At 42.0% G+C, this 14914-nt stretch overlaps 1 protein-coding gene across 2 annotated transcripts in view; it reads left to right on the plus strand.

Moving 5' to 3' along the window:
* The window catches only part of Specc1 (sperm antigen with calponin homology and coiled-coil domains 1), a 206036-nt gene that overhangs the window by 90998 nt on the left and 100124 nt on the right, over positions 1 to 14914 (plus strand). For both annotated transcript variants that reach the window (XM_059270864.1, XM_059270863.1), the window contains exons 4-6: positions 4993 to 5200; positions 9992 to 10065; positions 10634 to 10812. In XM_059270864.1, the coding sequence (XP_059126847.1) occupies positions 4993 to 5200; positions 9992 to 10065; positions 10634 to 10812 (461 nt within the window). The remainder of the gene's footprint in view (positions 1 to 4992; positions 5201 to 9991; positions 10066 to 10633; positions 10813 to 14914) is intronic.

The following is a 14914-nucleotide window of genomic DNA, read 5'->3' on the forward strand; positions in this document are numbered from 1 at the left end:
ATTTTTGCTTCCTTATGGATTGGTGATATTGTGGTATTGGCTAAACATTTGTTTCCTTATTCGCTTTATTCAGCATTCTCTGTCTTGGGGATGATTTGTGTTACAGTAAGGCCTGGGTTCATAGTTTATCTTCTCTTGATATTCTTTGTGCTATTTTTTACCATGATAAACTAAAGAAGACTATATGGACTCACCATATAGAAACAGTTATTCCATGTAATCCTATTTACCAAGTGCTAAAGTCATCATAACCAGTTATTCATACATCTCCTGCAGGAGAGACTCCAGATAATGTATATGGCAATACAACCCTCTAATATATGCACCCAGGGCTCCCACATCCAAAGCACTCTCTTTTACTCCAGCTTTTGGGAATCAATGGCAGCAGATAACACCCAACTGGAGCCCCTTCCAAGATGGCCCTCCCTGGGTGGTGCTTCACATGGCTAATCCATTGAGAAAATAAAGACCAGGCCTTTGCAGCTGGTGCAGTATGAAGGGAATGCTAGGTGTGGCCCTCACCCTGAGGGGTCAGTGGACGCCCTTGTGAGAGCTGCTTCTGCCGTCCTGCTTCCCTGTCTTTCCCACAGTGAGGATTGGGAGGGCTCCTTAAAGAATGTCCTGTGTGCACATGCCCTTCTCCAAGCATTTCCAAGGACACTGGCCTGGAGCAGTGCATCTCCCCCAAGTTCAATGTCACAAGCTTGGAAGAGGTGGTGACACTTGCTAGGATTCTAGCCTGGTCTGATCGTGGCTGACTAGGTTGCTACCTGGATTTTGTCATTGTTGGTGAATCCAGGGGGACTCTTGATGTCCTCTCTCTGAGAAGTCTTGGTGATCTGTGTGTTTGAATCTGACTGAAGAAGATGAAAGATGCTTGCAGTGCTTAGAAGTGGTTTCTTTTTTTCAAGGGAAACACCAAAAAAACATGTTTGGGTTTCTAATAGTGTAATTCCCAAATGAGAAAAACTAAATTCAAAAGTTTGCATTGCTGGACAGCAGAAGGCCAGCATCACAAAAAAAGGCATCTTAGAACTCCAGTGGTCATAAAACACAGAGCTTTGTTCTCTGCTGCTTGGTATGCTGAATTTTCTAAAATAGTTTGTTTTTGTGTCTGTGAGTATGGACATGCCACTTATGTGAATGTGCCCATGGAGGCCAGAATAGGGCATCCGATCTCTTGGAGCTATAGTTACCACCCAGTGTTGGTTCTGGAAGACAAACTCAGGGCCGTTGGAAGAACTGTATATGCTCTTAACTGCTAAACCACCTCTCCAGCCCACATTCTTCTTTTTGAATAATTTCCCTATATATGTTTGTCAATCCATAAAATGAATATAACCTGAAAATAATTAACATCTTCTTGTTGATCCAGTGAGTGTCCCTATGAGATGAAATGGTAAAACTACTTTTTTAAAAAACAAAGTTTTTTGGCTGGTTGTAGTGGTGCACGCCTTTAATCTCTGCCCTCAGGAGACAGAGGCAGGTGGCTCTGTGTGAGTTTGAAGCCAGCCTGGTCTGTCTAGATAGTGAGCTCCAGGACAGTCAGGACTATGTAGAAGAAGATGAGACCCTGTCTCAAAATAAATAAATGAATGAATGAATGAATGAATAAATAAATAAATAAATAAATAAATAAATAAATAAATAAATAAATAAAAACCTAAAACCAGCCAAACAAAAACAACCAAGTTTTCTGGACTATTTCATTAGACTTAGGGGATAAATTTTATATCAAGAAAGAAGAAATGAGTGCATTTGAGATAGTATTGATTGTAGGTTCACCATAGTCTGCACGTCTGTCCCCTCTCATGCATGATGAATCAGTGTATGGGAAATAAAACCAGAGTCTCTGAGGGTTAGCAGTCTCACCTCATTCAGGATGCTTAACCACTCCCCTCATCGTATTCCCATTTTGTTTATACATCCATAGTATTTCCCACTAGTCATGCATATACCTGGGCTCCGGTGACATGCCTCTGCCTGAGAAGTCCAGCCATGAGCCTGCAGGACTCAAAGCCTGCCTTCCATTGCTGCCTTTCAGGTACTAGCCTTCCAGCATCTAAAATGTAGTGCTTTAGGGCTAGCGAGATGGCTCAGTAGCTAAGAGCACTTACTGTTCTCCCAAAGGACCTTGGTTTGGTTCCCAGCACCCACACAGTGTATCACAACCCTCTGTAAATCTTTTAAAAAAGAAAATAGGCCGGGCGGTGGTGGCGCACGCCTTTAATCCCAGCACTCGGGAGGCAGAGCCAGGCGGATCTCTGTGAGTTCAAGGCCAGCCTGGGCTACCAAGTGAGTTCCAGGAAAGGCGCAAAGCTACACAGAGAAACCCTGTCTCAAAAAAAAATAAATAAATAAAAAATAAATAAAAATTAAAAAAAAAAAAAAAGAAAATATAATAGAATTGTCTCATCTAAAAAACATTTTTTTATTTTACATACATTGGTGTTTTGCCTGCGTGTATGTCTGTTGTGAGGGTGTTGAACCCCCTGAACAGGAGTTATGACAGTTATGAGCTTCCATGTGGTGCTGGGAATTGAACACGGGTCCTCTGGAAGAGCAGCCAATGTTCTTAACTGCTGAGCCATCTCTCCAGCCCCCAGAATGTGTCTCATTTTTTAAAAAGTCATTTTCTAGGGTTGGGGATTTAGCTCAGTGGTAGAGTGCTTGCTACTAGCAAGCACAAGGCTCTGGGTTCGATCCTCAGCTCAAAAAAGAAAAAAGAAAAAAAGAAAAAAAAAGTCATTTTCTATATATTATAAAGTAACTATTGATAAGATAGAAGACTTCTAGTCTTTTCTACTAATTGTAAGTAACTTTTTTGGTTGAATGGACTTGTATTATATTATTATTCACATCATTATGTCTTACTTATGCATAATACGTAAGGCCATTGTGGAAGAAGGGAGTAGTTTTTATTGAGTGCTTACTATCTTCCAGGCACTGAGAAACTGTAATACATTATTTCGTTAAACCTCCTCCGTTGTTCAAATGAGGAAAATGAACGAATACAAGGTTCAACTGTGTATGTTGCATGCCTGTAATCCCATGACTAGGGGAGGGACTGAGGCAGAACAATTTTGAGTTCCAAGCCAGCTTGAGCTACATAAAGAAACCTTGTCCAAATAGCAATAATAAAATATTAAAAAATAAAACCCCACAAATCTTGATTTGATAGTTTTGGAATTTAAATCTTGGCAGTCTAGCTTCAGATTCTGTGCCCTGAGCCGTTTCGGTATACCCCATCGGCTTTCAGTTTTGACAGTAGCCTGCAGTGATGTATATCCACAGCACGGAGACACACACTTTTGTAACTGAAATACAAGTTTTGCATAATCGGTGTGGGTCCTTAACTCAGGCAGTATGGCCTGTGTTGGTCCTGAGGTTGCTCTCCCTACTCCCAGCCATCCGTTCATCTGTCTATCCATCCCACCATCCCAAGTGGAAAACACTGCAGGACCACCTTGTAGTATATTATTCATTCGCTCATCAAATACGCATTAAATAGTTTCTCCATGCTGAGCCCCGTGCAGGTGCAGAGGGTGCTGGGCACTGTGCTGGATAAAATAGACCAGGTCCCTGTTCCTATAGAGTCCCCAGTCAGAACTGCAACTGGAAACAAAATTAGATGTGAAGACCCACCCACACCCCCCAGACTTTAAAAAAAATAGGAAGAAATCTATTGCATATCAAGCTTATATTGCCTGGTAAATATATACCTATTTATTAACGTCAGTTAAGTTGCTATAGAAAAGGGACAGTGTTTATTATAGCATTTTTCATAATAACAGAATAGTGTTTTCAGGCAGTGGGTTTCCAGTATGTAGTAATTAAAAAATCTAGTGCCTTTTCTGTGTAAGTATGAGGACCAGAATTTGAATCCCTGGCACCCAGGTAAAGTGGGGTAGGCATAGTACCCTGCCTAATCTCAGTACTCAGGAAGTGGAGATGGGGACTCCCCAGAGCAAACCAGCTAGCTAGAGTAGCTGAATTAGCTAGCTCTGGATTCAAGTGAAAGAGCTTACCTCAGTATCTATGACATAGAGTGATAAGGAAGACATTGATGTCAGACTTGACCTCCATACATATGTGCAAACATGTACACATACACCCACACACATGCCCACATACATGTGAAAATGCACAGACCACACACAACAACCTGTTGTAATATGTATTTATCTGTATATACTAACATTTAAATTAAGTTAAAATAGTGTAGTAAGCATTGTCTAGTACAAGACAAAGGCATATTACATACTGCAGTGTAATACCTCCAAATCAACACACACATACGACCAGTTGTGTAAAGTCTCAAAATACCTAGAATAAGCCTGTATATTATCAAGGGCTTAAACACATATGTAATAAGTGTGGGAAAACCTTCAAGGAATGACCACACACCAGCTTGAGAACAATGCCTGTTCCTTGCTGAAATGGAAGGAAAGGTTCAGGCATTAACACATTTTATTGAATTAAAAGATTTAGCAAATATGGCAAAATTTAATGGTTAAGTCTGAGTGCATCGTTATCTTGTTTCTTACTATGTAAGTGTGTAATTAAAGTTGAGCAGGTGAAATTAATTTGCTGGGATGAATTTCTGTTTCTGGGGCACTCAGATTTCTATGCAGTGTGTCTTCCAAAGAAACGTCGTCTCCTGTCCTAAGGTTTCTGTGGCTCAGGCTTCTTGGATGTTGAATTTCACCAGCAGAGGGCGCTGCTCTATAGAGAATGCGGGGTTAGGGTGGCCACTCAGGTTTTCATGATTTCCCTGCTCTGCCCTGGTAAAGGAAAAAGTCACATATATTAAAAGTCCTTTTCTTTCTGCTTGTGAAAAGGGGCACAGAATCAATCCAGCCCTCTGGACACATTGTGTCTCTCTTAACATTTATAGTGGCATATGCCAGAGCATCCAGCAAGTCTTCCTCAGATGTGTGAGAGTGTTCTGTTGTTGTTGTTTTTAAACTGACAACGCTCCTTGTTCTCTAGATGGAAAAAGATTATTCTTACCTGAAGGAGGTCTGTGATCACCAAGCAGAACAACTGAGCAGAACCAGCCTAAAATTGCAAGAGAAAGCTTCGGAAAGCGACGCAGAAATCAAAGACATGAAAGACACCATATTTGAATTGGAAGATCAGGTGGAACAGCACCGCGCTGTCAAGTTACACAACAATCAGCTCATTAGCGAGCTGGAAAGTAAGTGACGTCAAGGCTGGAGAAGTGCAGCCGGTGTGAGTGGACGCTGTCATGGTGGGTTACAGGCGTGAGGAGTTTCTAAGGACGTGTGTGTTGGCCAGGGTGTCGGAGAGTCCCCTTTCAAGCACTCTTTAATCTCCCCAGAGAACAGCACTTACGAGACAAGCGGTAATCTCTGCAGTTAAGTAAAACGCTGGGTAACAGAAGATAGATGGCCACGGCTCTTGCAAGAGGGCAGGTGCATTTTGGAAGTGTTAAATGTACGTGTGCAACATCCTGAGGCCTCCATCACTAGACAACCAAACCTACTTTGAATTCAGCTATGACTGTGAGAGGCGTATTTACCTAAGGATGACCTTCAGGGTTTAAGAGTGTTATTCAGAGTAGATTGTCCACGGCCTTTGTGTCCACGGCCTTTGTGTCCATGGTGTGCTGTCTTCAGGATCTGATGCATGAGAGCTAGGTGATCTGCTCAGAGTGAAACAAACAATATGTGCCTGTGGCCAAGTCCAGCATGCTTTCCACTGATGGAGGGACATGGGGTTTCTCACAGATGTTAGACACGTGGTTTCCGAAGAGGCATTGGTGTATGGCTTTATAAAGTCACTGCTTTGAATATGGAACCTTTGTTTGTTTGTTTGTTTGTTTGTTTGTTTTGAGACAGGGTTTCTCTGTAAAACAGCCCTGGCTGTTCTGGAACTTGCTTTGTAGACCAGGCTGACCTCAGACCCACAGAGATCTGCCTGCACCACCACTACCTGTGTGTGTGGGGGTGCGGCCATGATACCGCGACACGACACGGACATTGTTTAAGAGATTAAACATGCTTTGCTTTTATTCAGATCATCCTTATCAAATGTCACATCTAATGAGTTTTGCCTTTTGTAACAACACTTAATTAACAAAGCTTTGTATGGCACTAGTTGTTTTTAGTTGCTTAGTTGCCTGAGTTTTCCTACCATGCTTACACAGCCAGACTCCACATTACTCACAGATTCTGTGTTCCTGAATTCACCTACTCACTTAAATGTACGTGTACCCGTCAGGTTGGCACTTATAACACCTTCCTGGTTTGAGGACATGCAGAAAGAGGTGAAAGGTCAGCCAAAAAGTCAGAAAATCTCTGTTATTAGCAGAGATTCAGCTCAAGAGATGTCTGCTTTCTGGTCTGAATTCTGATCTATGAACAAGTGTCTTTTTTTTTCCCTCTAGTACTCTCTTTCATCCCTTCAATCTAGTTCTTCCCATCTCAGTTCATTCCTCTCCAGTTCTTAACCATGTAGTTCTTCCATTCTCTTTTCTCTTCTCCATCTCATCCTTCTCTGAAAATAAAACTGCCCTTTTTATCCCTTTGGCCCTTATCTCTCCAAGCTATCTCTGCTCCCACCATTTCTGGTAAGTGTGCTCTGTCGCTAGGCAACTTGGCTAGGCAACTTCCATCACAGCTAGATGTGCCTGTAAGTTGGAACCCTTTAGTTCTGAGTTAATTGTTAAGGGTGGATCTAAAACTAGAGATAAGACTTTGGAAAGGAGGTTAAGTTTAATTAGCATATCTGCCAGGCCTTCTCAAACAGATAGTCTGGATGCTTACGTCTGTTCTTAGAAAGTACAGAGGTATCTCTGATAAGATACTTTTGTCCCTCCAGGGATGGTCGTGACCCGATGCTGCTAATGACAATAATTACAGAAATACCTGAAATTAGGGATCCTGGCTGCATTACTGCTCAGAAGGTTATCTAAATATTCCTTAGTAGAGGGGAAATGGTGACGAATGAATGATGGAAAAGCTACAGTAGCACATGAGAAATTCATAGCAGGAAACGGCTAATAATCGAAAGCCAATATCACCAAGACTCCTTGAGCCTCAGCTTGACCTTTGGAAGGCCCTAGGCTTCTTTCAGGTATTAGCTTGTCATAATCAGCTGAAATTCTACTTCATATATTTTTGCAGCTTGCAGCAATATAGGTGTATTAGAGAACCGTGGTCAGGCCTGAGCTTTTGTGATGGTGAATGTGAGTTTAGTGTCACCAGTCAGCAGTCCAGTATATCCAGAGAGAGGAGAAGGTCATTCTCCAATCCTAACTTAAGGCTTCTCTGAAAAGTGCTAGGGTGATATCCGTTATGCGCAGTGATACATCTTCATTGATGTTGAAGCTATGGGAAGGATGGGAAGGGAAGGAGCCTTATAAATTCATGGAATGAAGGCCAGTAGCCGACTGTGTCATGAACAACAGTGTCTCAATGCCAAAGACAAAGGAATTCATTATAACATAGCCCAGGGCCAGGAGGATGTTAAGTCTTTCTCATTGTATACTCATAAGGTATAAGAGAAAGGATACTTAAAGCACAGAAAAATGTTATAAGTACCTGTTTGGAAGGACAAATAGCCAAATTAGTGGAAACACATGAACTGTGAACCAATAGCTGAGGAGCCCCCATGGAACTGGACCAGGCCCTCTGGATAAATGAGACAGTTGATGAGCTTGAACTGTTTAGGAGGCCCCCAGGAAGTGGGACCAGGACCTGTCCTTGGTACATGAGCTGGCTTTTTGGAATCTAGGGCCTATGCTAAGACACTTTGCTCAGCCTTGATGTATGGAGGAGGGACTGGACCTGCCTCAATTGAATCTACCAGGCTGGGCTGAATCCCCAGGGGAGACCTTGCCTTTGAAGAGGTGGGAATGGAGGTTGGATTGTGGGGTGGGGGGACTGAGGGGTGGGAGGAGGGAGGACAGGGGAATCTATGGCTGATATGTAAAATTAAATTAATTATAAAATTTTTTTTAAAAATCCAAAAAAAAAAAAAGTACCTGCTTGGTATTGGGGAAAAAACGATGGCAGATGAGGTTCCTGATGCTTATGAGACTGGCTTGTTTTACAAGGACTCTGGCACGCAGAACTATAGCATGTAAATAGTATTTCAGGTGATGAAGAATGTGACTGGAGGCTTACAGGAGTCTAATATTGTGTTTCCTTAGAAAGCAGCAGCTCAGGGTTCTCTAGTTGAATGAACATGGTGGTTTCTATGAGGGGAGCTGATTGTGTGCTCTGTGCCTGGATTAGCTGGCTAGTGTCAGAGTGACAGTGCCCATTGCCTTTGTCATGGACTGTAGAGCATTGACATTCAGTGTCACCCAGGCTTAATAGTCATTCTTGAGAACACAATTAAATATCTGGCCACTGTCTGTTTCCAAACATAGCACCCTCTTTATAAGGAATAAGGTCAAAGGAGACAAGTCTTGTTTTGTTTTGCTTTGTGATTTAGCACTGTGGAGAATGTGGTTGTATTGTCCCTAAATCCTTCAAAGTCAGCCCAGACACATTAAGAAAACCAGTGTATAATTAATGTCCAGAGCAAATTTCAGGCCCACATCTAGTGATTATATCATAATATATCTGAGACTGAAAATAACACGGACCATCTTCTGAGAAGCTTTTAAACTCCTGCTAGGGATATCAAGGTATTATTAAAGTATATTTATGTCAGGAAGACAGGGACACTCAAATCCAGCCTTAGATTAATCCTTTCCTGCCATGAGATCCTTGAAAGAGACAGACAAAACAACCAGAAACAAAGGAGGGGGGTTCTTACTCTGTGGCTTTGACCCTAAACAAACCCCCAGGCCCCAAAAGCTGGTTCAGAGCTTCTGGGGCAGGATGTTACTGTGTGGATTCCAACCTTCTCTGGAGATAATGATTCATGGCCTTCTCCTCAACTCCGTCTTTTTAAAATTTTCTTTCTTTCTGTCTGTCTTTTCCTTTCTCTCTTTCTTTCTTTCTTTCTTTCTTTCTTTCTTTCTTTCTTTCCCTCCCTCCTTCCCTCCCTCCCTCCCTCCCTCCCTCCCTCCCTTCCTTCCTTCCTTTCTTTTTTCAGACAGAGTCTGACTTTGTGACTCAGGTACTAGGATTACAAGTATGTACCACTATGCCTGGCTTAATTCATATCCTTAATAGACAAATTCTCGGAATTTTTTCTTGGTGATTGATACATTGATACTTAGATTTAAATGGCTTTGATAGTGTGGAGAGAGCTAGAGGCAGGGAGAACAGAGGTCAGAATTTGTTCTTCATTAGTGAGAGGTGGTTGTGCCACCTGTGGAGCTGTTGCATCTGTGGGCCCAGATCCTGGCTGTCTTCAGAGATCCTGAGCCCATCCAGAGCTTATGCTTGCACACCTGTGCCTCGTGATTCTCAGGGGTAACTTCGGTTAAGAATGGCGACTCTACACTTGGGAGGCAGAGCCAGGAGGATCTCTGTGAGTTCGAGGCCAGCCTGGGCTACCAAGTGAGTTCCAGGAAAGGCGCAAAGCTACACAGAGAAACCCAGTCTCGAAAAACCAAAAAAAAAAAAAAAAAAAAAAAAAAAAAAAAAAAAAAAGAATGGCGACTCTAGAAGCAAGTTTCCAAGTCACAGGAGTAATATAACCAGTAGACTCCTCTCTTACACCAAAGCCCTCCAAATCTCAGTAATAAAGGCTGTCAGGGAAGCCTAAGGCAAGAGTGTCAGTTGTATGACTGTTGAAGCCTCCTCCCATAATGCTACATGACAGACAGTATGTACAACTTACCTTCTGAGGTTATAACCTAAGTAAGCACCACTGACATGTCATCTGATTCCCTGTCTTGGAGGACTCTGCTTCTAGCTGTGTTTTCAGAGTCCTTACAACATAACGTACTGTAGAGGGATGGGCTTTAAGCCTGTGGTCTCTGGAGCTGTCCTCCTGTTTTGCAGCTTCGCTTGTCCAGGAGCCTTGCAACTCTCTAACTCCTGTCTAACTCATTTACTTCTAGGCAGTGTGATCAAGCTGGAGGAGCAGAAGTCAGACCTAGAGCGGCAGTTGAAGACCCTGACAAAACAGATAAAGGTAAGCCATGACAAGGAGCCTCCTCTGTCTCTCATTGGACATTATTCCTGTTTGAGTCGGAAATATTGGGAAAGTACCCTGTCCTTCTCTCCAGCCAGCTTCTCCTAGGACAGTGGTTCTCAACCTTCCTAGTGCTGCAACCCCTTAATACAGTTCCTCATGTTGTGGGGACCCCCAACCATAAACTTATTTCATTGCTACTTTATAACTGTAATTTTGCCACTGTTATGAATCGTAATGTAAATATCTGATATGCAACCCCCAAAAGGGTCATAATCCACAGGGTGAGAACCACTATCTTAGAACATCTCCAGGCCATAAACCTGAGTCGTACATTCTTTCTGGCAGGAAATGAAACTAAACCAATCATTCAGTTTTTAGTTAAAGAACTCTATGACTCTAAGGAGTTATTTCTTGTGTCTCTTCCAAGTAGTGAGACACCATTAAAGCCAAGTCTTCCTGCGTAATCTTCTTCCTTAGTGACTGATTCTAGGATTCAGGAACCCTACATAGAGACCCCGGCACCCAGCCCAGTGTCTGAGGGACATATGGATTCTGTCATTTTTAGGAGGAAACTGAGGAATGGAGGCGGTTCCAGGCAGACCTGCAGACTGCAGTGGTGGTGGCCAATGACATCAAGTGTGAGGCTCAACAGGAACTGCGCACTGTGAAGAGGAGGTTGTTGGAGGAGGAAGAGAAAAATGCCAGGCTGCAGAAGGAGCTGGGGGACATACAGGGACACAGCAGGTGGGTCACAGGAAGAGCCACACTTCTGTGAGTCTAATGGGCACACAGCCAGTGCTTTGCTTCTCTTTCGATCTGTGTGTGTGTGTGTGTGTGTGTGTGTGTGTGTGTGCCCCCGCGCAGGTAAGCTGCTGAGTCATGGAGGGATGGCATGCTTTTGTGTCTCTCTGTACCAGGTTTTGTTATGTCTTTTCTAGGATCACTGATCACTATACCACTACCATCAGCACTATACAACTAAAGACATTCTGTCAAAGTTCTGCATAGGATTTTAGAAAAAAATGCTTCACTTATATGTGAGAACATCCTCATGAATACTAATTTGCCTAGGTCTCATCCATCAGGAAAAGCTAAAATAACTTTGAAGGAGAAATGCCACCAGATAAAGGAGCCATTCCTACCAGCCAGGGCTGTGCCTCCTGGTAGGTGATCATGGGCAATTTCAAAAAGGCCTTGGCTCCAGAGGTGGAGGCACAAGGATGGAAGCAGGTGTGAGACTAGCATGGTCTAAATAGCGAGTCCAAGCCAGCCAAGGCTACCTTACATGGTGAGCCCCTGCCTCAAACAAAAATGAAGAGGCAACAAAAGTCATGTTTCTGCTGGGGCCAGTGGTGGCTGACACCTGTAATCCCAGCGCTTGGAATCCCAAAAAGACAGAGGCAGGAAAATTAGGAGTCAGAGTCACCCTCAGCTACATAGTGAGTTCACTGAGCTTGTGGTTCCCAGCACCCGTATCAGGTGACTCACGATGCGTTAGCCTGTCATGTTTAAGAGGAAGGTGTCCCTAAAGCAAACTTGAAGTTGATTATTATATAAAACTTAAGTGGGGAGCTGGAGAGATGGCTCAGTGATTACAAGCCTTGTCTGCTCTTCAGAGGACCCTGGTTGGATTTCCAGCAACCATACAGTGGCTCACAACCATCTGTAACTCCAGCCCCAAGGGAGATCTGATGCCCTCTTCTGGCCTCAGAGGGTATCAGGCATGCACATATACCAGCATGCATGCAGATAAAATACTCATACTCATAAAATAAAATTTAAAGTTTACATGGAATTTACAGACAAAATTATAAACAGCATTTTTGGCATTCAGTAGTGTGGTATCTTTCCCTAATTGGGAGTCAGTATCCTTAACTTAGAGAATTTTGAGTGTTTAGAAATTAATGTTGAATTTCCAAATGTCTTTCAAATATAAAATACTGTCTATTAAAATAAAATTTAGTGGGTTCTAAGTATTTGTCTATGGAGGTGGCCTTAATCTTTGTGCTGCCCTGGATTAGAAGGGCTGCTTGTTGATTTGCTTCTGAGCCTTGGGGTCTGATCAATGACTGTGAGTTTGACAGTACTGGGCAAGTTAGATTCTTCTCACAGTTCTGTTCCTTAGAATTCTATTGGATTGCCCATCAAATCTTTTCCAGTTATGCCTTGTTCCTTTGGCTACAGAAGGATTTGTAGTAAGATCTACAGTTCTCTTGAAAAGTCAAGACCATTATTTCATAGTAGCAACTTTACTTTCTGGCCACCAAACAATGTGAGGTTTTGTTTTGTTTTGTTTAATTTAGGTCAGAAGGAGAATAGGAAATGGAGGTTTCCTGATGTCCCCTACTGAGATGATCACATGATCCTTCTGTTTGCCTTTGTGCCTGCTTTTGTTACCTGTTTTGCTTCCACATTGTGTGTCTTTGGAAGAGGAACCGTGTCATAACTTGCATTGCTTACCATTTGCATTATTTTAAAGATGAATGTTTTATAAAAGACAGGCTCTACATTTCTATGGTGACTATGCATGAATTATTGTACAAGATGTGGCATTTCTTGTGTAGGTTATCTGATGTCATAGGAAACCTCTGCCTGTGTCCTGACAGTGGAGGGCTCCGTATGCTACATTCTGTCCCCTTAAAAAAATACAAATTGTGTTTTATTTTCCTGAATATTTTAAACCAACCACCCCAATCTAGCAACTTATCACAAAACCTTTAAAAAGTTAGTACTGACAACAGAGAGGACATGTTACTGAAAACCGTTAGGCTTCAGAATGGGTTTGCTTGTCATTGCATTTCACAAGACATAGGACAACTGCTGATGATAGGTTCTTATCTGATTTTGTACTTCTCACAAGCTGCCTCCTTGAAGAACTGACTTCTTGAAAATTGCTTGCTGGTAACTTATCTCCCTCCTGAACCTACCATACGAGCAAAAGTGGAAGCCAACCCACCCTCAAAGCTCCTGCAGTTCTTGCCTGGCATTCAGTTTGACTTTGACAGTCATCTCATAAGAACCCAAGGCTCAGTCATGAATGAGAAACAGCCAGAGAACTGGCAGAGGATTCTCTGATGAGGTCCTCCAAGCACAGCTGAGAGAAGATAAGAGCATCCAGAGTGCAGCACAACTGTAACATGGAGCTAGCAATTCACACTCTTGTTCTGTGTAAGTGGGCATTCAAAGGAACCACTATAGAGTGAGGTTGATGGGGGAGCAAATGAAAAGCCTGTGTAAGAGTACAGAGCAGCATGTTGTCAGCAACTAAGTAATATCCCAACAAAGTGGGATATTATTTAACTCATTAGTAATCTTTAGTCCCATTACATTTTCAAATGTGTTTTTTTTTTCCAGTGCTTTGAATGGTTTGAAAGTGTTCTATTTTGAACTCAAGTAATTCTCCCACCTCATCTTCCCTAGTATTTAGAACTATAGGCACATGCCATCACTTCTTTAGAGTCAGAATAATTTATCTTATTCAGGGAATTGCCAGGTATGCTAGTGACATCTGTATCCCATATTTCAGAGTTAGAAACAAAAGGATAAGTAGTTCAAGATTTTCCTTGGCTTCATAGTGAATTTGAGGCCAGCATGAACTACATGAGACCCTATCTTAAAAAAAAAAAAAAACAACCAAAAAGCATAAAAAGGAAGGCCTAGAAAAATGGCTTAGTATGTAAGTATGCTTGCTTTGTAATCGTGAGGACCCGAATTCAAAGTCCCAGTAACCATGTAAAAAGGCTGGTCATGCACAAAAGTGGGGGATTGCAATCAGGTAGATCCCAGGACTTCAGTGGCTAGCCAGCCTAGCTGAAACAGCAAGCTTCAGGTTAATTGAGAGATCCTGTCTCACAAGAGTAAGGCAAAGAGCAATAAAGAAAAACACTTGACATCTCTGCTAGCCTCTTTACATACAAGCACAAATGAGCATATATGCACACACTTATATATGCACACCACATACAGCTACCCCTCAAATGTGTGTATACATATACATACACACATATACATGTATGTATATAGCACATATGCATACATATATGCATAGATGTCCCCATACTTAATACTAATATATTGATGTTGTTAATTCATTCCTTTTTCTTTATGATGCCAAAGGGTTTAATTCATAAGATAAAGCAATTGTGACTATTCATGCATGAATTATTCTAACAGCAGTAGTCAATCATAAGACAGAAATTGCATGAGCTATAAAGAGAAATAATGCAAAAGTCACGGAGAGTAATCACACTCTGTAAACTCATTCTTGCAACCAGCTGGCACTGTCCCCTTTCCTGTGTGGCTCTACCCTCTGTTTAGATTAGGAACTATGAGTAGGCAGTGTTTCAAGGTACTTTTCAAGCTCTCCCATTCTGAGGCTGGTTGGTCAGCTGGCCTTTCTCTGTTGAGTCAGAAACCCAAGGGCCAGCCCTGCCATCTCTCCTGTGCAGTCCTTGGAACTTCAAGGATGGCCATCTCCAAATGTTAGCTGTGACTTTCAGGCCTGATATTTTTCTTCCAGAATTTGAATAAGCTTATGTGTTTTTATTAATGGACATGAAAATGTTCTGTTTTACTGGACATATAAATTAATGAATGAAAGTGTAAGACTTAATTTTCTCAGTCATGGCTTCTTCTATGTTTGGACAATTAGGAGATAGGCATCGAAATGAAAACTCATTGAAATTTAAACATCATGTCTAGGATAGGATGTACCTCGTTGGTATACTGTTTGCTTAGCATGTACCAGGCTCTGGGTTTAATCTCCAACATCTAAATAAATAAATAGATAGATAAATAAATAAATAAATAAATAAAGCCATCAGATCTGGGTTTAATCTCCAGCAGA

The sequence above is a fragment of the Peromyscus eremicus genome, chromosome 8a, assembly GCF_949786415.1.
Source record: "Peromyscus eremicus chromosome 8a, PerEre_H2_v1, whole genome shotgun sequence".
NCBI classification, from domain to species: Eukaryota; Metazoa; Chordata; class Mammalia; order Rodentia; family Cricetidae; genus Peromyscus; species Peromyscus eremicus.